This window comes from Camarhynchus parvulus, chromosome 8 (assembly GCF_901933205.1).
Source record: "Camarhynchus parvulus chromosome 8, STF_HiC, whole genome shotgun sequence".
NCBI lineage: Eukaryota > Metazoa > Chordata > Aves > Passeriformes > Thraupidae > Camarhynchus > Camarhynchus parvulus.
The window spans coordinates 4,957,199-4,980,159 of NC_044578.1; the positions used below are offsets into that span (position 1 = coordinate 4,957,199).

Consider the following 22,961-nt stretch of genomic DNA (forward strand, 5'->3'; position numbering starts at 1 on the left):
GAATATAAAGCGTGTGTTGGGTGCCCTTTGAAGTTGAATAACTGATAACATCTTACTCTGGTTTTGGCTTTGGGAATAATTCTATTCCCCTGGCAAACTGTGGTGGTATTTCAAGTCCTTTTGTAGACTTTTGTCTTAACATAAGAATCAGTCTGTGAAGCCTCTGTGAGGTAGAATAGTCTCCTGAGTTCATTTCTGCATTCTGGGTACTGAGGAAAAAAATAAAGCCTTTTTACAGTTGGTTTCTATGTAGCTGCAACTGAAGTGGATTCCTCAAGCCTGATATTTTTCATCTGTTTAATCATCTCAAAGCTGAGCTGCATCTTGTTGCTGGATTGCCTGCTGCATGCGCAGGTGAAACAGTATTCTGGTAACCTTGTGAACAACCTACCTCTCCCACAAGTGAACTGCAGTCAAGAGTACCTGAAATAATATCCACTGCAGCTCTGGAGAGGTACATGGTTGATGGTTCAGATCCATGTTCCTATTACAGTGGAGTAATGAAACAGAGGCTTAAGCTCTTAAGCATTCAGTTATAAATCTGAAAAAACCTATCTTGCTTCATTTTCTGAGATACAGCTTTGAAAATTCAGACTGTGGGTGGACAAATGCAGAGGCCCTGCTCCTTGAAGCTCCTGCACACTGCTGTATCCACAGGAGGCAGGCAGGACTTAATCCCTCAACAGGAGCTCTGCCACTTTGCAGAATTGTCCCGGTGCCAGTCGCGGCTGCAGGCCTGAATGCCCCTTGAAATGAAGTGGTTTCGATTCTGTTGCTGCGTGCTTTGAACAGAGGCTACATTGTGTGTGCCGTGCTCGGTGTCCTGAGGCCTGCAGCAGCCATCTTCCCAGCTCCCAGCTGCTCCTGCAGCTCCCAGGGCAGCCAGGGAAGGGCCAGGCTCCTGCTGATGGATGTTCTGGTACCCGTTCAGTCACAGGCAAGTGGTGCAGGCTGCAGGCTCTGTGCTTGCCAGGCCTCCCCCAGCTCCTGCCCGTGGCACCCGTGGCATGGGTGCTCTGCATGGGGAGGGCTGATGCACTGGGGTGGGTGGAGGTATGGAATCCATAGGAGGTGGCCTCAGGAGCACCCCTGGCTATGGAGGTGCTTTCCCACATACAGTGCTCTCTCCTTTCCCTGTGGGATGAATGGTGGCAGCTCGCAGTGCTTTCCCTGTTCAAGCAGGTGTGTTGGAGCTGCAGGGCTCCACACACCCATGGCAGCCACGTTCCCACCACTCTCATCACCACTTCACCCCAAAGGTGCAATACAGCTGTGAAAGTCTGTGTGGAATCATCACAGACACCACACTGCAAGTTCAGAATCCTCCCCACTATCCCCATATCCTCCTCCCTCTGTGGTCTGATATTTTCCATCACCAGTACTGTGTTCATCTATTTGCTGTGTGGATTAAATGCATTTGGGTGCTGTGGACATGCCTGGAATGTGGTTTGCCAAGCTCTTGTGTTGTAAGGGGATGTAGAATGTTGCTTTCCTTTGCTGCAGACTCACGGTAGAGATTTGCATCTGGCAGATTGGCCACAAATGGCACAGAATAAACAAACAGTGCAGCTTCATTGTGTCTGAGGGAGCAAAGCCTGCACCATGCTCAGATTTCAGAAAACAAAATAATAACCTAGAGAAGATATCACCTTTCTGTCCTTAAAAAATCCTGGGACTACAGTAGAGCTAGTCAGTCAGGAGACAGATGAACACGGCGTCTCTGGAGCCTGCCATGAACAAAGAACAAATTCAAGCGGGAATAGTTCTCTGTTGCAGATGCAAGCTGATTCATCAAATAAATGGTGATGGCACAGGAATTTCCTCTTCAGTTTCTTTTTCTGTCTCCCTAAAGAGTCAGTTCCTACAGTAAGAATTGCAGAGAAAACTGGCCTAGGCCACATGTATGTACTCATGCAATCATCAAAGGAACCAGTCCTGAGTGTACTCTGAGTTCCTCTCTACCCCTGCCCAAAACACACAAAAAATGACAGGCTTTGCCTTTCACTTCTTGAATAACTCCACTTTTAAATCTGACTCCTGAAACACAGAGCTGGGGTGGGCTGTTGTATATAACTGCATCTTGTCTGAAAAGGTATGACAAGAGCCCTGAAGGAATTTTGCAGGAATTAGGAATGGAAATATATAACTGCCTGTGAGTCAAAGATTGTTGAGGGTTATGTGTAAGCATCATTCTCTGCTCTTGCTAAGTACGTTCCAGTTGTGGGCTTACTAGTGTTTGAAGTTTCAGCTGAAGAGACAGATCCTGTGCCCACCTCCAGGGCAAGCTCTGAGGAGCAGGGAGATGGGGCAGTAGCTCTGTAAGGCAATCGGTTTCCTGTCTGCTCACTGCCAGAGGTCACTGCTCTGAGCAGATCCAGGCTATGGACCTTGTCAGGGGTGGTAAAAGTTTTGAGTTGAGCATGGCTGCATCTCAAAGTTGGGTACTGAGGGGTTTTTGTCTTTGCACACACTTGCAGTCAGTTCTGGGAAAGCTTTATCAGCAACCACAGTGTGTTTTAGGGAGAAAAGTCCACTCTTGTAATTAGTGCAAGCTGAAAACTGCCAGGGAAATATGGGTTTGTCTTTTCTGTGCTTTGCATAGAGATCCTGTGCAGCCCTTCAGCTTTTCACAGGTGGCCACTTTGCAAGTCTCCCAGATTCTGCATGTTCACCAAGGGCTGAATTTAACCAATGGAACTGGAAATGAGTTTTGCCATAGACAATGATGGGAAATCCTCAATAACCTGGAGCGAAGAGTGAGGGAAGCAGTTGATCTTTGTCACAAGTTTAGCACTCAAACTGAAGATTTTGGCTTTCTGAGCCCCTGTTGTAAAATGGGGTTTAGCCTAACCCCACCCTCCCTCATCTCCCGTGATAATGAAATGTTGGTGTCCAAATCAGTAGGCTGCTGCAGTGATGGACACCAAAGAAATGCCCTGGAGTAAATGAATAATTCAGTATTCTGCACAGGGCTTGGCTGGTGTTCAGTAAATGCATTCACTGTGTGGCCCAGCACTGTGCCAATGAAGAGTGACTAGTTGCTCATTCAGCAATCACTCTCTTCAGTGCATTGAATATATGGAACTCTAGGCAAAATAACTGGAGGTCATGTTATAACTCCAGTCCTGTAACTCATTTAGAGTAGGCATGAGTCAAGTTTGTACCAGCAATTCTAGTCCTGCCACATCCCAGTGCCAAGGACTGGATTTTACAAGCTGAACATTCTTAAGTTGTGCTGTTCTGAGGGGGTTTTGTTTGTTTATGATTGAACTTTATTTTACTACCTGTGTTGTGTGTATGTGATGTGAGAGACAGATCTATTTATGGATTGATGCAGAGAAACAGTACAGCTGAATGTTGAGGAAACTAACTGCAGGTGTAAACAACCACATCCTGCTTGGACCCTTCTTTAGAGGCATTTTCCTCAAAGTTCACAGGAATGATCTGCCAATTAACTGGAGAGGCAGGAGGGATCTGTAGTGTTACAGTGGCTTTTGGAGATGATGGTTGTTTCTTGCAGTTTCTGCAAGACAAAGGTGGATTCAAGATTACCATGTGATTTTCCCAAAATATGCTATTGTAGAAGTTTGTTTTTAAAAGATAAGTCAGCATGATCTGAGGAATTTCTTTTTTCTAACTACAAGAACTATAAACAAATCTGTAAGTTATGAGGCAATAGTTGAGTCCATCACTAGATAATGTGTGGTCAGTTTGACCCTGCTGCCTTAATTTAGGAGGTCATTTTCAAACCACTATAAAGAAGGGCTTTGTGCTGCCTTAAAGGGATATGGACAATCTCTAAGAAACAGGCATACTCACAGAGACAATTCCTTTGGCCCAGTTTTTGTTTGGTTGTTTCTTTTTTGCTATCTGTGGTGCAGTAAATTAAAGCAAAAACAAGTCTGGACTTGGCATGCCTTTGTAAATAAACTGCTGTGTGTAAATTGACAGTTCCTTTGCAACCAGGTTATTTATAATAAAGTTTGTTATTCTCCCACCAGAGACCTTGTTTTGCCCAGTATTAAGAGAATGCTTATGGTAACACCTCCCACCTCTGTCTGCACTGCAGCAATTACACAAAGTTCTCGCAATTTCAATTGTGTCCTTTTAAAATCTTGTTTTGTTGCCTGCTGGAATAGATGATTTCAATATGTGAACTAGAGATTAATACTTCACCTCTGCTTGTTTGCTGTGTGCAGCTCACCTTAACTGTATCCGTTCTGCCTCATTCCTCTCCTCCCACAGAGCTGCTGGGGCAGCGGGAGGTTTCAGCTGCTCCCAGTTTCTCGACGATCCAGTTTGTGGTGGCGGCCGGTTACAGCCGTCCCTTCCTGACAGAGGTGAAGAGCTTTGAAGGCTGCATTTGGTGGAGTCTCCTTCATGCAGTGGCCTTTCCCCCCTCCTGTTACAGATGATTTCTCACTGTCCTCCTGTGTATCCAGCTCTCGAGGCAGGAAACTGTGTAGAGACACAGCCTGTGCAGCTGTGAGCACAGGGCCTGTTCAGAGCAAGGAGGTTGTTGAGTATCTGCAAAAGCGCCTGTAGGCCCTTAAAGCACTCTCATGGCAATGATCTGTTCATGGCTGGTGTCAGTAGGGAAAATGTATCAAACTTTAAAATAAAACTTCTCCTCCTTACTGGTACAATTTCACTCTGGCCCAAGCTAGCCTTAGACTATTACCTGTTTTCTCTTGGGTCACCAGCTAGGACTGAATGGGCAGATGGGCAAGTCTCTAATTACTCAGCACCTTAGTCAAGTGTCCTACCCACTTGACCCAGACAGAGGACATTCAGGCAAGCAGTTTTCTGGATGTTTTTTACACCAAACTGCAACCCCACATTTCATATGTGACTCAGAATGAAGCAGGGACTGAAGAGGGTCTGTCTGCCTCAGCTTTGCTGATGGTAACATCATTGATAGAGAGAAGAGCAAAGTGGCCTAACTGTGGCCATGCCATGACCAACAACCACGGCCCTTGACAAGCAGGAATGTTGAACAAGAAGGCCAATACAGAGAAATCTTCCCCCCACTTTCCTAAGGGCAGACTATTGCTGTCATGGGGGAGAGAGGCCAATGACTGGTTTTCCCAAGGACACAAGAAGGGAGACACCCATCTAGCTCATGGATGTAGTGACAACATTGGGTGAATCAGAGTGTGCTGTACAGCTCGTGCATGCAGCAAAGTCGTGGTGACCCAGGGCATGGAACAGTCTCAGCAGCCATGATTGCACTTGCTTGACCTTTGTTCCAGAACCAAAACATGAAGTGTCTTCTGATTCAGTAGGGAGAGAAAAGGGACTACTTAATTCTTGCCTTAGTACAGTTATTCAAGGAGCATTTGTTTCTCCCAGCACTTGTTCCTCCACGTCTGTGCACTCACCAGAGTGACCAAATTGCTTTTCAACAGCTCTAAGAGTCAAGTCTCTATCAGACACATCTAGCTCTGAATGTCAATCCACCATCTGTTTCTCTTGCTCAGGGCCAGGGCTGGGCATCCCCAGCTGCACAGTCCCACTAAAGACAGGGCAGCTGCCAGATGCCTTACCCAAACCTGAGGAAACAGCGCTGTGAGTGCAGGTTTGAGTCCATGGGGCTTCGTTTCCTGTGGGAGGAATACGGGGATACCTGCAGCTTGAGCTATGAGGTCTGTATTTCTGTGACACGGAGAAATCCATCTCGGTATGAAGGGCCTTTACCCTCTGTGTGGAGCTTGGAGCTGTGATGTGCTTCAGTCTGAACCTTTCCCGGCTTGTAGAGGGTGCCCAGCACATGGAGGAGGCTCCGTGCCCGCTCCTGCCCGTGGAACAGCCCAGCCCTGGGCGATTGCTGAGCCAGTGGCGGCACCTGCCGGTATTTTGCAGAAAGTTCTGGGTATTGCTGATAAGAAAGCAGCAGCGGTTCAGAGCAGGACACACACGACCTCAGGTACAGAATGCAGTGATGAGGGTTAACGAGCTTCTCCCTGCTTGCTGTGGGAAAATCCCTAACCACAAAAGCAAATCCCTCCAGGAAGGTACACAATATATCCAAAACTCCCTGTTTTCTAGAAAACTCCCTCCAGATATTGGGGCAGCATGTATCAATATAGCTGTAATAATTTGCACAAGATGAGCCCACGTTCAAGATCCACCTAAATGCTATTTATTTCCTGCACTGGAAGCAGTGGGATTTCTCTGGTTACACTGTGTTCTGGAATAATATTTCCCTCTGTAAATTTGACTGCTTCTTCATGTCAACTGAGGTTTAGGCTGTTGCCGTGGTGTATTTCTGTCTTAAATAATAACTGCTTGTGGTAGCACTGCCAGGTACCTTTAGCATTTCCAAATCAAAGAAAAAGAACAGCTTGGTCCTGAGGGCCCCATGGATGGACACGACTGGGGAATGGGGGCATAGGTTAGCAGAGCACTCAGAGGTGGTGTGATAACGTACACTGAAAATTTTTACTTTGTTTTCATAAATCCCTAGGATGTTACCATCCAATTCAGTATTTGTGCCAGCTAGTGGATATTCCCTTTTGTTTCCCATAGAGGTAAGGTGGGGATTTTCTCCCTTTTTGTAGCTTCTTGTTCCCACTAAGATATTCAGAGGACATTTACCAGTTTTCAACCACATTTGACAGACAGCTATTAACTTGTGACAATTTAAGATGTGGTTTTACAGAAGAAAAATACCCTATTACTGCTGTTCTTGAGGGGAAAGGCTGGCAAGTTCCCTGTTTGGTAGACCTCAGGTCATCCACACTAGGCAGGAATGAGGAGAGGCATTGCAAATGAGAGTCATTAGTACTGCTTCTCCCAGAACTACTTGTTCTATCTCAAGATCTTGTATCTTTTATTGAGAGTTGCTTCCCTCCCACTAAATCCACAACATTCATAGCATTTGCCAAGAAAAAGTCATGCCCTGCTGTCCTGACCATTCCTGTACTCTGTACACTGCAGCGTGGCAGGCGTTATTAAGGGTTGGATAAAACTCTGAGTGAGGCACTCTGCGCAGCATCTGTGCTACAAGAAGATGAAGATCTCTTGTCTCACTGTGGGACTCTCCTCAGGAGGGGTGTAGCAAGATGCCAGTTCAGTAGCTGTCTCTCCTCCTTGTGCTAAATCTCCCAAGCCTCTCCTTTAGGTTTGCTGTGAACAAGCAGGATTTCCAGCCAGATGTCTGTCTGATTTACACCCATGTAAATCAGGGCTGACTCCGAGTCTCTCCTATCTTCAAGCTGTCCTGGTGTGTTACAGACCTGCTGTGCTGCACCTGTGCTGACAGCAGCATGTAGGGCAGGAGGGTGCAGACATCCCTGAGCCAGAAAAGTGTGGGCTAGTACAGCTCTCTGCTGCAAAGCTGCACATCGTGGCTCAGCCTGCATTTGCTTGGAACCAGGCCCAAGCTAATAAACCCAACCAGATTGCTTCCAGACCCAAGCTGGTCCAGGAGGAGCCAGTGCAAATGTCACTATGCTGTGCTGCTTGTTCTGACTAGCTTAATTGTCTCTGTGGGCACGGGCCAGCTCCTGCACCTGTAGGGCAGGCAGGGAATGCGGCACATCCATAGACTGAAGCGCTGAATGTGGCTGGAACTGCATCACCAGAGAGATGTCTTGGCCAGGTTGTACCCACCTCCAACACATCTCCTGCTTCCCAGCCCCTGTCCTTGGCAAGGCTGTGCTCTCTCCTGCTGCTCTGCTGTGACACACTGCAGTGGCTGTGGCTTTCGCACACGAGCTGTTTATAGGGCACTGCCAGCTGTTCAGTGGCGGGTTGCCTTGTGGATGTGCAGTGCCGGGGCAGCCGCACGCCTGAGCAGACTGCCTGGGGACAGGCACAAGGATCCTCGACGACAGCAGGCAAAGGGAAAGGGTCCGGGCCCATGGCAGCGGGGCCGCGAGAGGGAAAATCACGGACCTCTCGGGAGGCAAGTGGGCAACTGCAGGGACTCTCCGCATCAGGAAGGTGCGGACCCAGGGCACACGTATTCTCAGGCTGACCTTGGCCCACTGGCCCCCGGCAAGCACGGGCCACCCGCGGTCCCGCCGCCGCGTTCCTCGACGCGCAGCCGGACCGGGCCAGCGGGCGTACCCCGCTGCCAAACCCCGAGGGGCGGCCCCGGCGGCACAGCCCTCCCCCTGCCCGCCCCGGCTGGCCCCGCCGCCGCGCCAGGGTAATGGCCCGGGCCGCCTGCGCTCTGGCAGCCGGCCCTGCGGCGGGGGAGGGGGCTGAGCCCGTGCGCCCGGCGCGGCGGCGGGAGCCGGCGGGCAGCGCGTCCCCCCGGGCGGCCCCTCCCAGGTAGGAGCGCGGGGGCGCGGCTGTCACCGCGCCCGGCCGGGCTCTCCCCCCTCCCTCCTTCCCTCGGGGACCGGTGACTCGGGGGCCGCGGCGAGCCCGGCGGTGGCGAACCCGCTTTGCCACCGCGTCCGTGGTTGCCGGGGCGGCCGCTGTTCGGATGCCTCAGCTGAAAGGCACCGGCGGCCAAACAACCCGCCCGTGTGCCTGGCCCCCTCCCCGCCCCTCCCGGCCGCGCTCGCCTTCCCGGGAGCGGCTACGAGCAGCCCGGCAGTGTTGCCTAGAGAGGGAGCGAAGCCGACGCGCGGCATCGGCCGCCCCGTCTCTCACGGACGAGCCGCCGCCGGGTCCGAGCGCCCCGGGTCTTCCCCCGTCCGGCCGGTGTGTGTGAGACAGCGGGCGGGGGCCGCGGTGTGAGGGCAGCGGGCTGAGGGCTGCGGGCTGAGGTTTGCGGGCTGCGCCGCCTCACGCGCGGCGGTTATCGGCCGTTGGCGGCGCGGGGCTGAGGCGGGAGGCGGCGGCACGGAGGGCAGAGGGCTGAGGCGGGGGCTGAGGCGGCGGGTCCGCCCGCGCTGACAGCCCGTGTGCCGCTCGGTGCAGGAGAGCGGCGGGGGCCCTGGCAGCAGCAGCCGCAAGCGGACATGCACTGTGAGCTCGCCGCGGCTCAGAAAGGCAGCGCCCGCGTCGAGGTGAGCGACAAATGCCAGGGAGCGTCTCCGAAGGATCTGCCGCGGGTGACTCGTCCCGGCGCTGGTAAAGCCCACTCGAATCCTCAGATGTCCTTTAAAGTATCTGTCAGTAACGGCGGTGACCACACGGAGCCTCAGCAGAGCCCCCCTGAAATGTCAGCACCTCTGCTAGATTTCATCCCCAAACGACCCAGCATATTTGAGAGGATTCCGATTCTGCCCAGGGCGCAGGAGCTGCGATGCGCTAGAGGCTCGAAAGATTATTTCCAGCAGCAGAAACATCAAAGCGTGAAGGGTGAGTTTGAAAATGCATGAACTAAACACTGCCATCACCAAAAACCTATTCACCACACGAATAAAAACGTAACAAGCTTTTTTCCTCCCCTCCCTCCTCCCTTTCTGGTCTTTAGCGTATTTCCTAACTTGTTTATTTAACTTCAAGCTTTAAAACTTTTTTTTTTTTTTCCTGAGCACCTTGGAGGGACAGGATAAACCAGACTGTACTTTTCCAGTGTGAAGCTGAGTGTCTCTCAATAGTATTTAAAAAATTGTGTTTAAAAAATCTTGAGACCAGCATCTTCTTTAGTTGTCCTAAGCCGGTGCTGCTCCTGCGGTTGCTTCTCAAACGTGGTTGTTTTGGGCTTGGTGCTGAAGACTGGGCTGGTCTGTCCTGCGCCAGAGAGTTCGTGTGGAGTGTTTGTTTGTGAGCGTGCCTGGCTGACAATAAATGCCTGGTTCTTATTCAGCAGTTTCACCACGGTTGCTTGGATTTTATAGTTTGTATTTCACGGAGATGTCACAAATGCTGGATTCAGGTGGTGAATCCTCAGACTTGGGAACTCCTGGTGCCCGAAAGGTCAAATTCTGCTAGTTAGCAAATGCCTGGTTTTCAGCTGTCCATCGTTAAAGAAGTGGCACTGAAGTAGGGTTAGGAGTTGCCTACTAAAAATCTGTTCATTACACTTTTCAGCTAGAACTGGTTAACTCAGCTGAAATTCGTTAATCAAAATTCAGTTTTAAAATAATCCCTCTAAGGTGTCACTGGATGGGCTCAGAGGGAATCGGAGCATTTCTTTATGCTGCAAAGTCGCTTGCAGAGACATACGTACACCTAAAGTTATTAACATTAAGACAATGTTTTCTGTAATGTTAAAAGGTAATTCTCTATTTTCTCTTCTTATCAGTCTATTCCCGTTCTCTATTTTAGATATGTAAGTGCAGTTATCTTGTTGCTGTAAGACTGTTCTCACTGGGATTTTTTCCAGTTCCGTCCATTCTTCTGAAAATCAAAAGTAGGCTGCATGCCCTTGGACTAGTGACATTCTCTTTTGTGAGCTTGTTACCTAGGGTGATGGCACCTTTCATTGCCACGAAGTTATGTTAATGAACACCTCGATCTGTGCTAGGTCTGTCCTACAGCCTCGAGGATGTGTTTGTTCATCGCCACTGAATACAGACAGAGTGGAGCAGCAGGTTATAAATTACCTTTTTTATTTTTCTGTTTGTTAATGCTGCAATTCTTCTCTCCTGATTAAAAAAAAAAAAGAGGTTGTTAATGTTTGGCAGGAATGAAATGAAGGTCTGTTACACAGGCTCCTGTTCGGAGGGGGGAGAAGGAGGATTCACGTAGTATAAAGGGAGAGCTACAAGCTCTTGTACTGTGCCTGCTGCAACTGCTGCCTGTGGAAGGGACTCAAGGGCTGTTCCAGTCCCTTGTGATCCCACGGGTGAGGTTGGTGCCACTTGACAGGGTTCATACTAGCTTAAAATCCTGCCCATGCATTGCCCTGTCCAGGAAGACTGTTGAAATACTTTTAAAATATTTTTTTCCTTTGAGCTCTTTTAGCCCTCTTTCCATGCATATCCCTCTTGTTGTTGCAGAGGGCAGGAGTGTAGGGAGGGAAAAAGGAAGAATTTAACTTTACATTCACTTTGGACTTTTACAGTAGATGTAGGTGGGCATGGGAGAAGGTTCCTAATTCATCTTTCCTGACTGATCAATTTCCCATTTTCACCACTGGGGGAAAAAAAGTGTTTTACATTTTGTTGCTGTTTTTGTTTAGTATGTTTTCTGTCCAGGGTGTTACCTTGTGGTTGCTTTGTGTATGGGTGACTTGAGTCATGGGAGTAAGTAGGTGTCCAGGGGCAGGAGAGGGCTCATTTAACTGAGCAGGAGGATTTGATGGATAATGTTGGATTTTTCCAAAGATGGCAACATTGAGTGTTTTGGGTGGCTTCCTGTTGTTTGTTTTTGGGGTTTTTTGTTTGGTTTGATTTTGCCTTTTTTTCCCCCCAACAAGACATTTTTAGGAGGAGTTAGGGAAAGTAAAATTTAAAGTAAAATTCTGAGTCTGATTAAAAATGTGTGGGATGTGCTGCTCCTTCTGACCTGGACGGTGTCAGCAAGTGCTTTAATGTCCACTGGGGCATTTTGGAGTGCTCACTGTGCTCCAGCTCACAAATCAGAGCGTATCTAAAGCGGGCTGTGCTGCAGACAGCAGAGCTGCTGCTCTTTCAAGGAGCTGTGCAAACCATCTCCCACCAACCCTGATTCTCTGAGGAAGATAAAGGACTGGGATGGCATGTGGATGTGATATACCAAGATAAAGCTAAGATGTGGAAGTGAGGGAAATACTCAGATGCACCCAGTGAAAGGTTTTGGGAAGGAAACTGATGACAGCTTGAATTCAGACCATCGTGCCATGTGTCTCCTGTTCTCCAGCCCCAGAGTGCCATGTACCCAGTAATTCCCTCTGCAGTCTGGGTTAGATTACAGAATGTGCCTCCTGGTTTTGGTTTATCCACAGTTGAAAGCTGCAAGTAGGGAGTGTAAAAGATGCTCTCTAACAAGAGCAAAACAGATTTTTATAGTTGCCTGTAAGGTCTTTTTTTCCTAAACAAGTCCTACTTTCTAATTTTTTTTTGCAAAAAGAATGAATCAAAATGATACACTGCTCTACTAATAAAAAGGGCAGCTTTGAAGTAATCACAATGGGGAAGAAGTATCCTGCTGTTGCAGTGTCTCTGTGGTGTTACTGTGCTGCTTCACAGTGTTTAAGTTACGATCCTGCAAAATGCTTCCATGCCTGAGCAAGTCTTTTGGACTTTCTGAAGAGCCAAACAAAAAGTTGAGGGGTTGTGGTGAGGATTATTTCTGGGAATTGGATTATTTGGGTCTAAACTTTTCAGGATGGAGCTGTTGGTTGTTTGCTGAAATTACCACTATTTTGGAATTGTGCTTCATATTTTGTTCTGTTTGGGAGCTGTTTAAAATAAATGCCCAGTTCTCACCCAGCCAGCCCCTTCTGATGTGGCTAGCTGTGATAGGCACCACACTTTTCTTGGTCATTGATTTCCCTGTGTGTAACAAGGCAGAGTATTTGCATACAGACAGTGCTTTTTTGAGGCATTTGACTTAGAATAACTGTACCATAAGGTATGAAGTCCATTTTATGGTGTTTTCCTGGGATTCTGTGGGTTTGGTTCCACATTGTTGAATTTCATGCTATGGTATTACAGTTTTGAAAGTAACACGGCAAAATACTTATTGTCTACAGGAAAGAAGCTTTTGGGAAGGCTTTAGTGGTGACAAAAGAGTAATCTATAAAGATGCCAAACATCTCAGTTTCTAAATGACATTGATTATGGTTGTTACCAGGAAACACTTCTCCTTTTCATTCTTTTCCAGTTTTGTTCAGTGTACCTAATTCATGACTCAGTAGAAATGACGAGATTTATCCTGTTAGCTGTGCCACTGGGAAATCATCCAAATGGCCCGGACCTTTGCAGCAACCACTTCAGATATTAACTTACAGTGGGCAAAACAATAAGCTGGTCGAGTTGCAGTAGTTGGATGCTTCCTTGTTGAGAGTATGTTTTATTCAGACAAGGAGAAAACGGCTTGGATTTTTTTTTTTTGTTTGTTGTTAACTGTAGCTGCTTTCAGCAAACACCCAACCAATGTATTGAAATGTATTAATTTCCTTCTGCTGTTGAGAAGGAGGGGTAAATCTTGCCATTTAATCCCCCTGTGACTGTTTCCTTGGTTGTCAGGACTGTCCTTGTGAAAGTAACAGCTTATACTGTTGGGATCTTAAGCAGAAGTGTATACTTTGGTTTTATGATTTATTAGGTGAATTGACTGATCTTGGGCCTGACTGCCATTTTCTTTCTTACACCTTATCTGTGTTCACCTGAATTATCTCACTGGAGCAAGTGTGACTGCCTAGAGCTGATAAATATGTTATGGGCTGATAATGAGACAGGGACAGGTTCATGGTGATCTCTAAACTCTCAGTTTTAGGTAGAACTGCAGTAGTAATTATTTCTTATTTTCGCTCTAGTTCCCTTGCTGCATTTGAACTCTGCTACAAAAAGGAATTGAAAGGTTGGTCTGAACAGAATGTGCAGTTACAGAGCTATATTTTTATTTCATGGTCTCTTTTTTGCCTAATTTTGTTTTGTAAGAGGAGAAAGGAGAAGAAACTGCAAATTGGAGAATGTGTTCATAAATTCATTTGGAATAAATTGTGGCTGTCCTCTCCTCCCTTAAACTGCCTATAATGCTTACTTGTCTTGAATAGGCAAATAACTTTCAGTTACTTGCTGCTGAAGGAAGTTCTAATGATTTGTGTTGCAAAATCAGTCACTGACTTGAAGATGGGACTTTCATGGATTTAATTTAAAATAATTTAATTGTATCTAATCATTAAATCCATTGTAATTTAAGAATCATTAGTGGAGAATATTTAGCAAATACAAACCAGGAAATCTAATGATCAACCAGTCATATAAATGCGTTCAGTACTTGTAAAAGCAAATAAACTCTTTTCTGCTTCATGACAAAAACTACAGCTACTGGAAAAGCTGAAGAGAATAAATGTTGTATCTATTTTAATATTGTGCAGAATTATATGGAATAACAGATAATGTCAGATTACTCTCAACAAGGAAATAAGTCCAATAATTGGAAGAAAATTTTTTATTTGATTTGAGTTTTGTTTGAAGGAATAGAAGTTAAAAATAAGAAATTACTTGTTCTGTCTTTAAAATGTTACAATAATGGAGGTCATTATATGATGGGCTAAGTGGAGTGAGAAGAAAAATATCCTTTTTTCTTTTATAGTAGGAAAAAAATGAAAGTCTACATCTTGCAAGTGGTTAGGTATGTACATTACTGTTCCTGTGAGCAATCTCATCAACTACAAATTTTTGGACACAGACCAATTTAAATTATCATTTAGATATAACTGAATACGTTATTTGTATCTTAAGAGTTCAACCCTGTATACGCATAAACTGTTAAGTATATGCTGAGAATCTTTAGTATACTTGAGATTATATTCTGGGAGGGCTACAAGATTCTTTTTTGTGAAACGGCTAAATTTAAAGTGAATGTCTTCAAGGGCACTGTACTGCTTCATTGTAGTAAAGTGGTTTGGTTTTTTGTTGAATAAGGACAAAATTTTACCCTAAATTATTAATATCAGTAGGAGTCTTGCCACTAACTTTAGGTGGGTCAGTATTTCAATCCTAATATTACAGGAGTTCTTTTTCCTGTGTACAGGGAAAAGCTTGTAGAGCAAATAACAAGTTTCTATTAAATCCATCTGTAAGCTAGGAAGTGGAATAACGTATGGATTATGAGAGAAATCTGTAGTACTGTGAATATAATTTCCATGCTCAGTACCGTAATTACCATTATTCTAGAAATTCTGCTGTTTAGTGATTTTAGAACTGTTGAAGATGTTGATGGCAGGGTAATTGGAGAGGGAAAATAGACGTAAACCACTCCATTTTGCACTCCAGATTTCTATCATTGTATGTCAACAAGCTTGAACCAGGCATGCAATCTAGTAATCATTTCACAGTGCCTGAAACGGCTTTTAATAGTCTGGGGTTTGTTTGCTCTTTTTTCCCTCAGCCACCCAACGTTGTTTCCCAGCACATTGCTGTAACTCAGAATACAGGGTTCCAAAGCAAGGGCAGCGCTCACTGGCTGTGGTGCAGCATAATCTTGCCCCACAAATGTGCAAACAATAGCAAAAGTATGTGTTTGGGAACATGGCACAGCTGTTATCTTCTGCCGGGAGCAGGGAGCGTTACAGTGACATAGAAGGACCAGTTAAAACCACTCGGGCCGTTTTATTGCCTGCAAATGGGGCGTGTAAAGAAAAGCAAGGGCCGGTCCCTCCATTCAGATAACATCGGTGCACACCAGCGTGGCACTACCTTTTGCACAGGCTTTGAAGAACAGAGGCAGAGTTCCCCTTTTTCCTTCCCCTCCTGTTCCATTTCTGGCACCCTGTATGTGAAATCTTGGTTGGAACCTGAACTTTCTGTTCTGAGAATCTGTGCTTCACTGATTACCTGGAACAAGGACTTTTTTTTTATTACAGTCATTAGCTTGACTATATGAAATGATTGTTAATGATTATTTGTAGGCAGAGGACTGCTTGTAAAACAGATGAGACATTTCCAGAGCTGCAGTAGGAAATTGATCCAAATTCTGTATTTTAGGTTATTTTCAGGTTTTGAGCGTTACAAGGTTGATCCCAAGGTGCTGAGGTTTGAGCATTACAAGGTTGATCCCAACTCAAAGTGCTTAACATCTTTTTATTTAAAGCAACTGTTTTGCTTTAACTCTAATAATTATGCTTGACTTCTCCATCATTATGCTTGAATGTATATGTGGTTATCTTGCTGAATGGATTGGTAAGGAGCACTGTGATTGAATTTACGACACCAAATTTGTTCTAAGGGTTAAATGAATGCAAAACATCATAAACTACACTTAATTCTGGCATTTATGTGTGTGATAAGAAGGCTTTGTGGGAGCTATAGAGTTGTTAGTTGTTTTACAATGAGGAGTAGGCAAATTCATTCTTACATGTTGTTTGCATATTAGCCAGAGGGAAAAATGACACTAAGGCGACATCATCAAATACAGAAAAAAACTAACTTTTTAATACAGATGTCCATTGTTGTTTTAAGTGCTTAGGGGGTTGGTTTGGTTTATTTTGGAACTTGCTGAACTATATGAAGTGTGTCTCCAGAGGCCTGGTATTTTAATACCTTGTAGAAGGTTGTATAACAGTAGATGATGTATTTTGCCTGCCTTCCAGTGCTGTAAATAAATTACATGTGCTGGCTTGGGAGAACGTATGTGAGGTGTAAATCAAAGGCTAATATAAGAGGAAAAATACCAATTAGTGATGTCTTCCAACAGGTTAAAGTTTCTTTACTCATGCATAGATATATATAATCAAGAGATATAAGAGCAGTAATATGTATAAAAATATTAACATGAGGCTCTTCCCTAGAAGGGGTAGAGGGTCTAGGATTATTTAAAATAAGTGCTGTGATTCAGTGCTTTTTCACAATTTGCTATGGTTAAGTCACTTAAATACTGAAGTCAACAATCCCCTAGGCAAAGAAAGATAATATAATTTTAAGTGTATTGTTAAAATTGAAATTTGATAGCTTCCACTCTCTAATCCTATCTGAGTCTTGGTTGTATTAAAAGGAAAATAGATACATGTGTCAGTTTTGGAGCATAATCTTTCTTTTGAGTTTAAAGGATAATAAATGTGCTTCAGACAAGCAACACAGCAGTTTATTGGTATGAATGTTTTGCTAAATACTACATGCTTAACGCAATCCCCATTCCTTTATAATAAGTTTAAATATTAATTCTTTGGAATGCTAGATGCCTAAAGCTAGATAGAAATGCTGTGCAGTTTCAGATATCTAGGAGTGGGCTTGTGAAACAGGATATTTAACTGGGAGAGATGAGTAGCACATTTCAGAGTTATTAGGGCAGAACAACAATGCAAGAGGATGACTTAAAAAGTTACAAAATTGTTTTCTGTGCATGAGGCTTAAATACCTTAGAGTTATTTATTTGAACCACAAGAGCAGATTTCCTATCTGTATAGGTTCTAGATTGCATTTTTTATTATTATTTTGTTTAACTTCTTAGCCTCCTGCCCCTCTCTAAAGCAGCTGGCTTTGATTTAACCTGAATCCTTCCCAGAGAGGGAGTGCTCAGTCACGATGACTGCGAGTTGTGCTCTTGGGTGGAACATCTCTGTAGTGACTGAAGAGAGAAGGCTAAATAGGACAGGAACTTCAGAAGGACTCACTTCACCCTACGTCAGCACTTGGTGTTCCTTACGTAAGTCCTGCCTACCTCCCAACCCCCATCTGTGCTGGACAGAGAAGAGAGAGTTAAAGGGAGAACAGATAAAAGAGGACATTTCTGGTTTATTACCCAGTATTTTCTGGGAAAATCCCAGAAATGATTTAACAGAAGGTTTCATAACTCTTGCTTTGCCTTGCTACTCCTGCTGAAATAGCAGGGTGTTGACTTCAGGAAGAGGCCAGTATTGAATATTTTTGAAAACTCTTCCATACTCCTTTGAGACACAGAAGATCCAAATGTTAAATTCTCTCCTGGAGAAAAAAGGGTGCAAGCACTTGTAGCCCAGGTGCCAAGATCAGTTAGCACGGCGCGTTCACCTTCAATTTTTCTTGTATTCAAGACCATACAGGGTGTAAAGCTGGTGTGATCAGCCATTGTATGTGAAACAGGCAGAAGTGGTGAAGGATTGTGCCAGCAGCCAACATGGCCAAGTATATAAATATTTTGGATGAACAGAACAAGGGTGCTTGAACTCTGTTCTAGACTGTACTGTTTGTATCATTTTGAGGCAATGCTGTGTACTGATCATGATATTTCTACAGTGAGAGCATAGAGGAATATGGTGTAGAGGAGGACAAGCCAGTTTTGGAACCAGAAACAAGGCAGTTGTTTGGGCAAACTCGGGGCCAGCTTAATTTACTGTGCTGAGAGACAGTTTGTTAGTTCAGGTGCAGAGATGGGATGTTTGAGGTCTGTTTGAGGTCTGATCTGGTGCTGGCGCAGGACATGGCATTGCAGTGTGTGGCTGTATCAGCTCCGGGTGGCACTTGCTGGAGTGTGTGCATGGACTGGGTTTCTCTCCTGGCTACATGAAGGTCCTGCTGTTTGCCCTTGTTGGTGAGTCTCTGAGCATGAGTGGTGAAAAGTGCAAAATCCATCTTTGTTATCTGTGGCAGAGTAAGGTTTTTAACGTAGCATTTTAACTGGGCTTGTTGCTGTTTGGCGTCTGGATTGTGCTGCCAGTTGCAGAATTGTTGCAGAGGAACAAAATCTCCCATTTATTTTAGTGCTTGATGTGCTGAGGTGAGGGAAAGAAGGCTACATTAAGGGATCAGTGTTTGACATATAATAAAGTACCTGGTGGAAGGAAAATTTCTACTCCCCAACCCCCAGTTTTCTGGGTTGCTCTTGCCTCCCAGCAGATGGCAAAGTCTCTTAGGGTGCGTTTTTCTTGAGGCAGAAATCACCCAATGGACTGTGTGTCCCTGTGCTTTTGAGGTGCAGGTGGCTACTACAAGGTTCCCAAGATCCTCATCACTCTGGCAGGACAGATTTTGCATGCAGCTGAGACTTGAACAAGAAAAAGCAACACTAAATTCCTTCTTTCTGGATATCTGATTGTTGTAATGTTCAGTTTCCTTGAAGTTATCAGAGCTGGTTTATGTTCAACTGAAACTGAGCTGGCCTGATCCCATTGTCCCTAGCTCTGGTGCAAATCTGAAGTGATGCCATTTTAAATCCAAGAGTGGATAAAAAGGAGGCAGACTTGAGCTCTGGAGGGCTTATGCATAAAATATTGTCCTCCAAGTATGGACTCAGTTCACTTGGCAAAAGAAAAAGACATCTCACGCTTTTAATCTGAACAGTTTGGTTCTTATTTTTCCTCCTGCCAACTTACCCCAAATTGGCTTTTATTCCTTTTCTTTGAGTTCTTGAGTTATTCAAGGTTTGCTGACTTGTAGTTTTGTGGGGATAAGCTACTGACAGTGCTGGTTCTTGCAGAACAAAGATCCTGATGCATTTCAGCATCTCCCTGATTTGGATGGATATGCAGGAAATTTAAGGGGATATTTACTCTTAGAGCCCACTTGCTCTTTCCCTGCCCTTGAGTCTTAGTGACCTTTTCTTTCTACTCTCTTGGCCTCCTTACAGCCACTGTGCTGTTAGTTTATTTTTAAATGTATATATAAAGGGTTGTAACTTACTTGAATTGTGGGCTAAATGAGTGGAAGCATGGCAACTGGTGTAAATAGCTTTTGGTCTGCTGAATGTGTAAATACTCGAAATCTGTCAGGGTGATTTGGCTGGCTTTTATTGGAATCATTATTCATATGAATTCTCCTTTCTCTTATACTGCATCCTGTCAGAAGCTATTAGGCAGAGATTGCTGGCATAAGTACTCAAACTGCTTTGTCAAAATGCACTTCTATACCTTTTATGTTCCTTTTATGTTTGCCAGTTCCATAGATACTTTTACAAGTGGCTATGTTCTGCAATATTAGTCATAGAAAGCTAATGTAAAGGGACCAAAACCTAGAAGGTGAGAGCAGACCGCTGGGATGATTAATCATCAGCAGTGTTTTGAGCTGAAATGTACGATAGCATTGGCTACAAGTGCAGCTTATTTGACAGGTTAGAATGAAAACACTGGTGTGTTGCAGAGGCTTGCAGCCTCAGTGATACCCAGGTTGAGTTTCTCAAAATGAGACTAACTTGCTTGGGGAACTTTCCTTGCTAAGGGCTAGTGTTAATGCCAACAAAAGATTTTTTATTAGCTGCTGGAGAAGTTGCTGGAAAACTTGAAAATTAAGAACAGTAAATATCAGAGGTGATAAAGAAGTTTTATGCGTGGGGTAGATGTTTCTGCAGCAGGCAGTCCCTCTGAAGAGACAGGGAGGTCATTTTGGATCCTGGATAATAAGACTTGAGAGAAAACTTGGTGAAAAATAGCCTCGTAGCCAGCTAACATTTAGATAAAAATGAATTATGACACTAACTACCACTAGAGAAATCAATCTGGGAGATTGAATACAGGTTCCAGTGTGAAGGCTGCTGATTGCAACATTTGCTAGTTTGATGAGCAGCCCCGATTCAGAAGATGTTATATATGGGAAGGAGCTTCTACACAGAGTGATTTGTAGATCAGAGTTACAGTTTGTGTGTCAGGCACTGCTCGTGTTCTGCTGCTCCAGAAGGAAATCTCCTCTTGCATCCTTTCTGAGCTGAGCATGGCTGAAGGTTTTCTCTGTTGGAAACTAAACATTTTGTAAAATGAACCTGATCGTCAGCACTTCTGTGTCTTCTAGATTGGTTTATTCTTCCACAGGGATTATGTGGGCTTGACAGTAGGAAAGATACCTTCTAGGACTGTACTACTTTTCTGACATATGGTGCTCAAGGATGGCATAAGTTGTTTATCACTGGAGTTTTTAAAGACTGGCTAGATGGAAATGTAATTCTTTGGGCCCAGCTGTCTTTTCTGTGACATTTTTAATTCCCACACTCAACCGCTTAGGCACTAGAGAGTTAGAAGAAGTCTCTCAAGCTGTTAGTCCAGGCTTCTATCCTCTTTCACTTGCTGAACAAAGTTCAAATCCCTCTTTGTCTAACATTGGTGTTTCTGGCCACTCATTTGTTTGTCAAGAAAACACTGAGAAGGCATGCAATAAAAACCAGGCTGAGTGAAGGGCTCGAAGAACATCAGTTGGGAGAGCCAGTGGTGGGACAACTGGGCATGGAAAATGATTGATTTTATGTGCAAAGCAGTTGTGAAATGTTCTGTGGCATTCTGGGGACATGCCATTGCTAACAAATGATTGCCTGTTGGGGATAGAAAATGCCAGCCATTGTTCTGAAGAAGGAAATAGCCTTATTGATACTGAATTAGGCTCACATTGAATTATTATTCATTTGCAGTGCATCCTGTTTTTCAAATACAAAAATTAGCTGAAGGGCCTGCAGCACTATTGACCTTCAGTTGTTGGTTGTATCTACATCCTTATGGTCCAGGTGGAACTTAGGCTGTTTATATCTGGGGATGGAATGTGGCAGAAATTTGCATTAACAGAGCAGCTGAAGGAAGCTATTCTTTTTAAAAGTTCATCAAATTAGTTCTTGTTTTGTAACAAGAGAGTGAGGCTGGCAGAGGTAAATGTGTTGGTAGATAAGACTTCTGGGATGCATTTTCAATTGTTAGATTCAATGTTGATGGCAGAAAAATAATGGTATAGGAAACAATATTGTTGTCTTTTGAGAGGAATAAAAACTGACTTCTATAGAAATTGAGATGCACACCAGATATAAATATTTTGTACAGTGACAGTGTTTTGTATACAGCTCTGAAAGTTTGGGTTTTGTTCCCAGTGATACTGAATAGTTTCTGCTGAAATCCTAACAGAATATAGAAAGCCACTACCAGTAAAGTTTGTTCCTTCATTTTAAGGGAAGGTTTTTATTTAATAAAAATCAGGAAGTGACTGGCATTTGACGTGGATTTCTTGAGCAGTCATCAGGAACCTTACAACAGGTATTTTTCTTGTGTCATGCAATTGAGGCAATACCTTGGCATGGAGGATATAAACTGTTTTTATAGGTGGGAGGCTGTATGTTCTGGAGCAGTGACACTGAAAAGCATTGGCATGTGACATCTAACTGGTATGAGAAAATAACACTTGTAATAGGGTATGAGGTGATATGATACATTATTAAAAAGCTTAGGGAAGAGATGTAATTCTTCTGTTAATTATCACTCTGGTTGCAGGAAGATAGGTTAATGCTCAGACTTTCTTAAATGGCTTTGAAAAATCGAAGGACTTTGAGAAGAACTGGAAGATGCTGCCCTATGTGTGGTACCCATGGACTCATGGAAGATTACAGAGAATCTGCTCTGTTCCAGAGATATATAGAGGAGAAAGTAAGTGATACTTGAGGGTTCTTCTGAGTGCAGAATGGTATCTCATGGAAACTGAGAAGAATAAAACAAGAAGGAAGATGAGCTTTTGACTGCAAGAGTAATCAAACCTGTCACATTTTAGTAAAAGATAAACCTTCTGGTATTGGGAGACACTGAATGTTTCTATGGAAGAAATTATTAATATCAACCACAGACAATTGCATTCAGTGGCAGAATCACTAATGGAGAAGCTGGACCTTGCCGAGGGCTTCCACTTACAATCTGTAAAGACTGGATTCCAGGCCATCTCCTTCATCCAGACCTGGTGCTGCAGTTCCTTCGTGTGCCTTCTGCATTGCAGTCCATGGGCCTGGCATCCCGATGAGCCAAATTTATGCCCTCATTCTGTGTTTTGTGACAAAGAGTAGGGACAGACAGGGAAGGAGGAGCATTGCCACAACCACAGTCACACAGTTTGGACAGTAGTTATGGCAAGGGAATCACTAGCAACTGTTTCCTCAAAACCCGCCCTTTCATTTCTCTTGTTATGTCCGTCCCTTCAGCAAACAGCACCACTCCTCCTGGACTAGACAAGTCTGTTCAGAGATGGGTGATGGAACCTGCTGTCTGCCAGGACCTGGGCTCAGACCAGCTAAAACCAAGTGCTGGGTTAAAAACCTGGACGTGTGGGGAAAGGATAAGGGTTGTGATAGCCTCTTGCCAGGCACTGATGATTTTCAACATTAATGTCTTCCCTTTCTTTGTTTTCTGAAATGAAAACAAAGGTTCAGCCTCCTTCCTAGCCCAGCAATAGTGACATACTAACACAGTTATTACAGCAAACATTTTGGCCCTCTCTGGTCATGATGTTTTCTTTCTGTGGGGAGACTGAAATACTAACTCACAAATAATGTCTTTAGAAGTCATATTAGTCACACATTTTTAAGACATTCCAAAATCATACCAACCTCCTTCTGAGCTTGTCTGTTGCTACCAATGATTCAAAGTTTTGAAAACTCTCCTTTAGTTTTGATTTACATTTTGGTCTTGGGCACTTGTTATTTCTGGCAAATGCCAGCTCAGTTTCATTAAAGAAAAATCTGTTTTACAGCCACGCGGCTCAGATCTGCTGCGCTTCTAATAATTGATGGCTGGTTTCCTTATTTCCTGCATTGTAGAA

The 22,961-nt window shown here is 44.4% G+C and overlaps 1 protein-coding gene across 5 annotated transcripts in view; it reads left to right on the top strand.

Moving 5' to 3' along the window:
• The first annotated feature begins 8,223 nt into the window (after positions 1-8,223).
• GLIS1 (GLIS family zinc finger 1) overlaps positions 8,224-22,961 on the top strand; it is a 178,551-nt gene continuing 163,813 nt past the window's right edge. For 4 of the 5 annotated variants that reach the window (XM_030953192.1, XM_030953189.1, XM_030953191.1 and 1 more), the window contains exons 1-2: positions 8,349-8,658; positions 8,878-9,261. In XM_030953192.1, the coding sequence (XP_030809052.1) occupies positions 8,919-9,261 (343 nt within the window). In that variant the 5' untranslated portion in view covers positions 8,349-8,658; positions 8,878-8,918. Of the gene's footprint in view, positions 8,281-8,348; positions 8,659-8,877; positions 9,262-22,961 lie in introns of those variants that run through there. The other variant, XM_030953190.1, reaches the window with a different exon arrangement.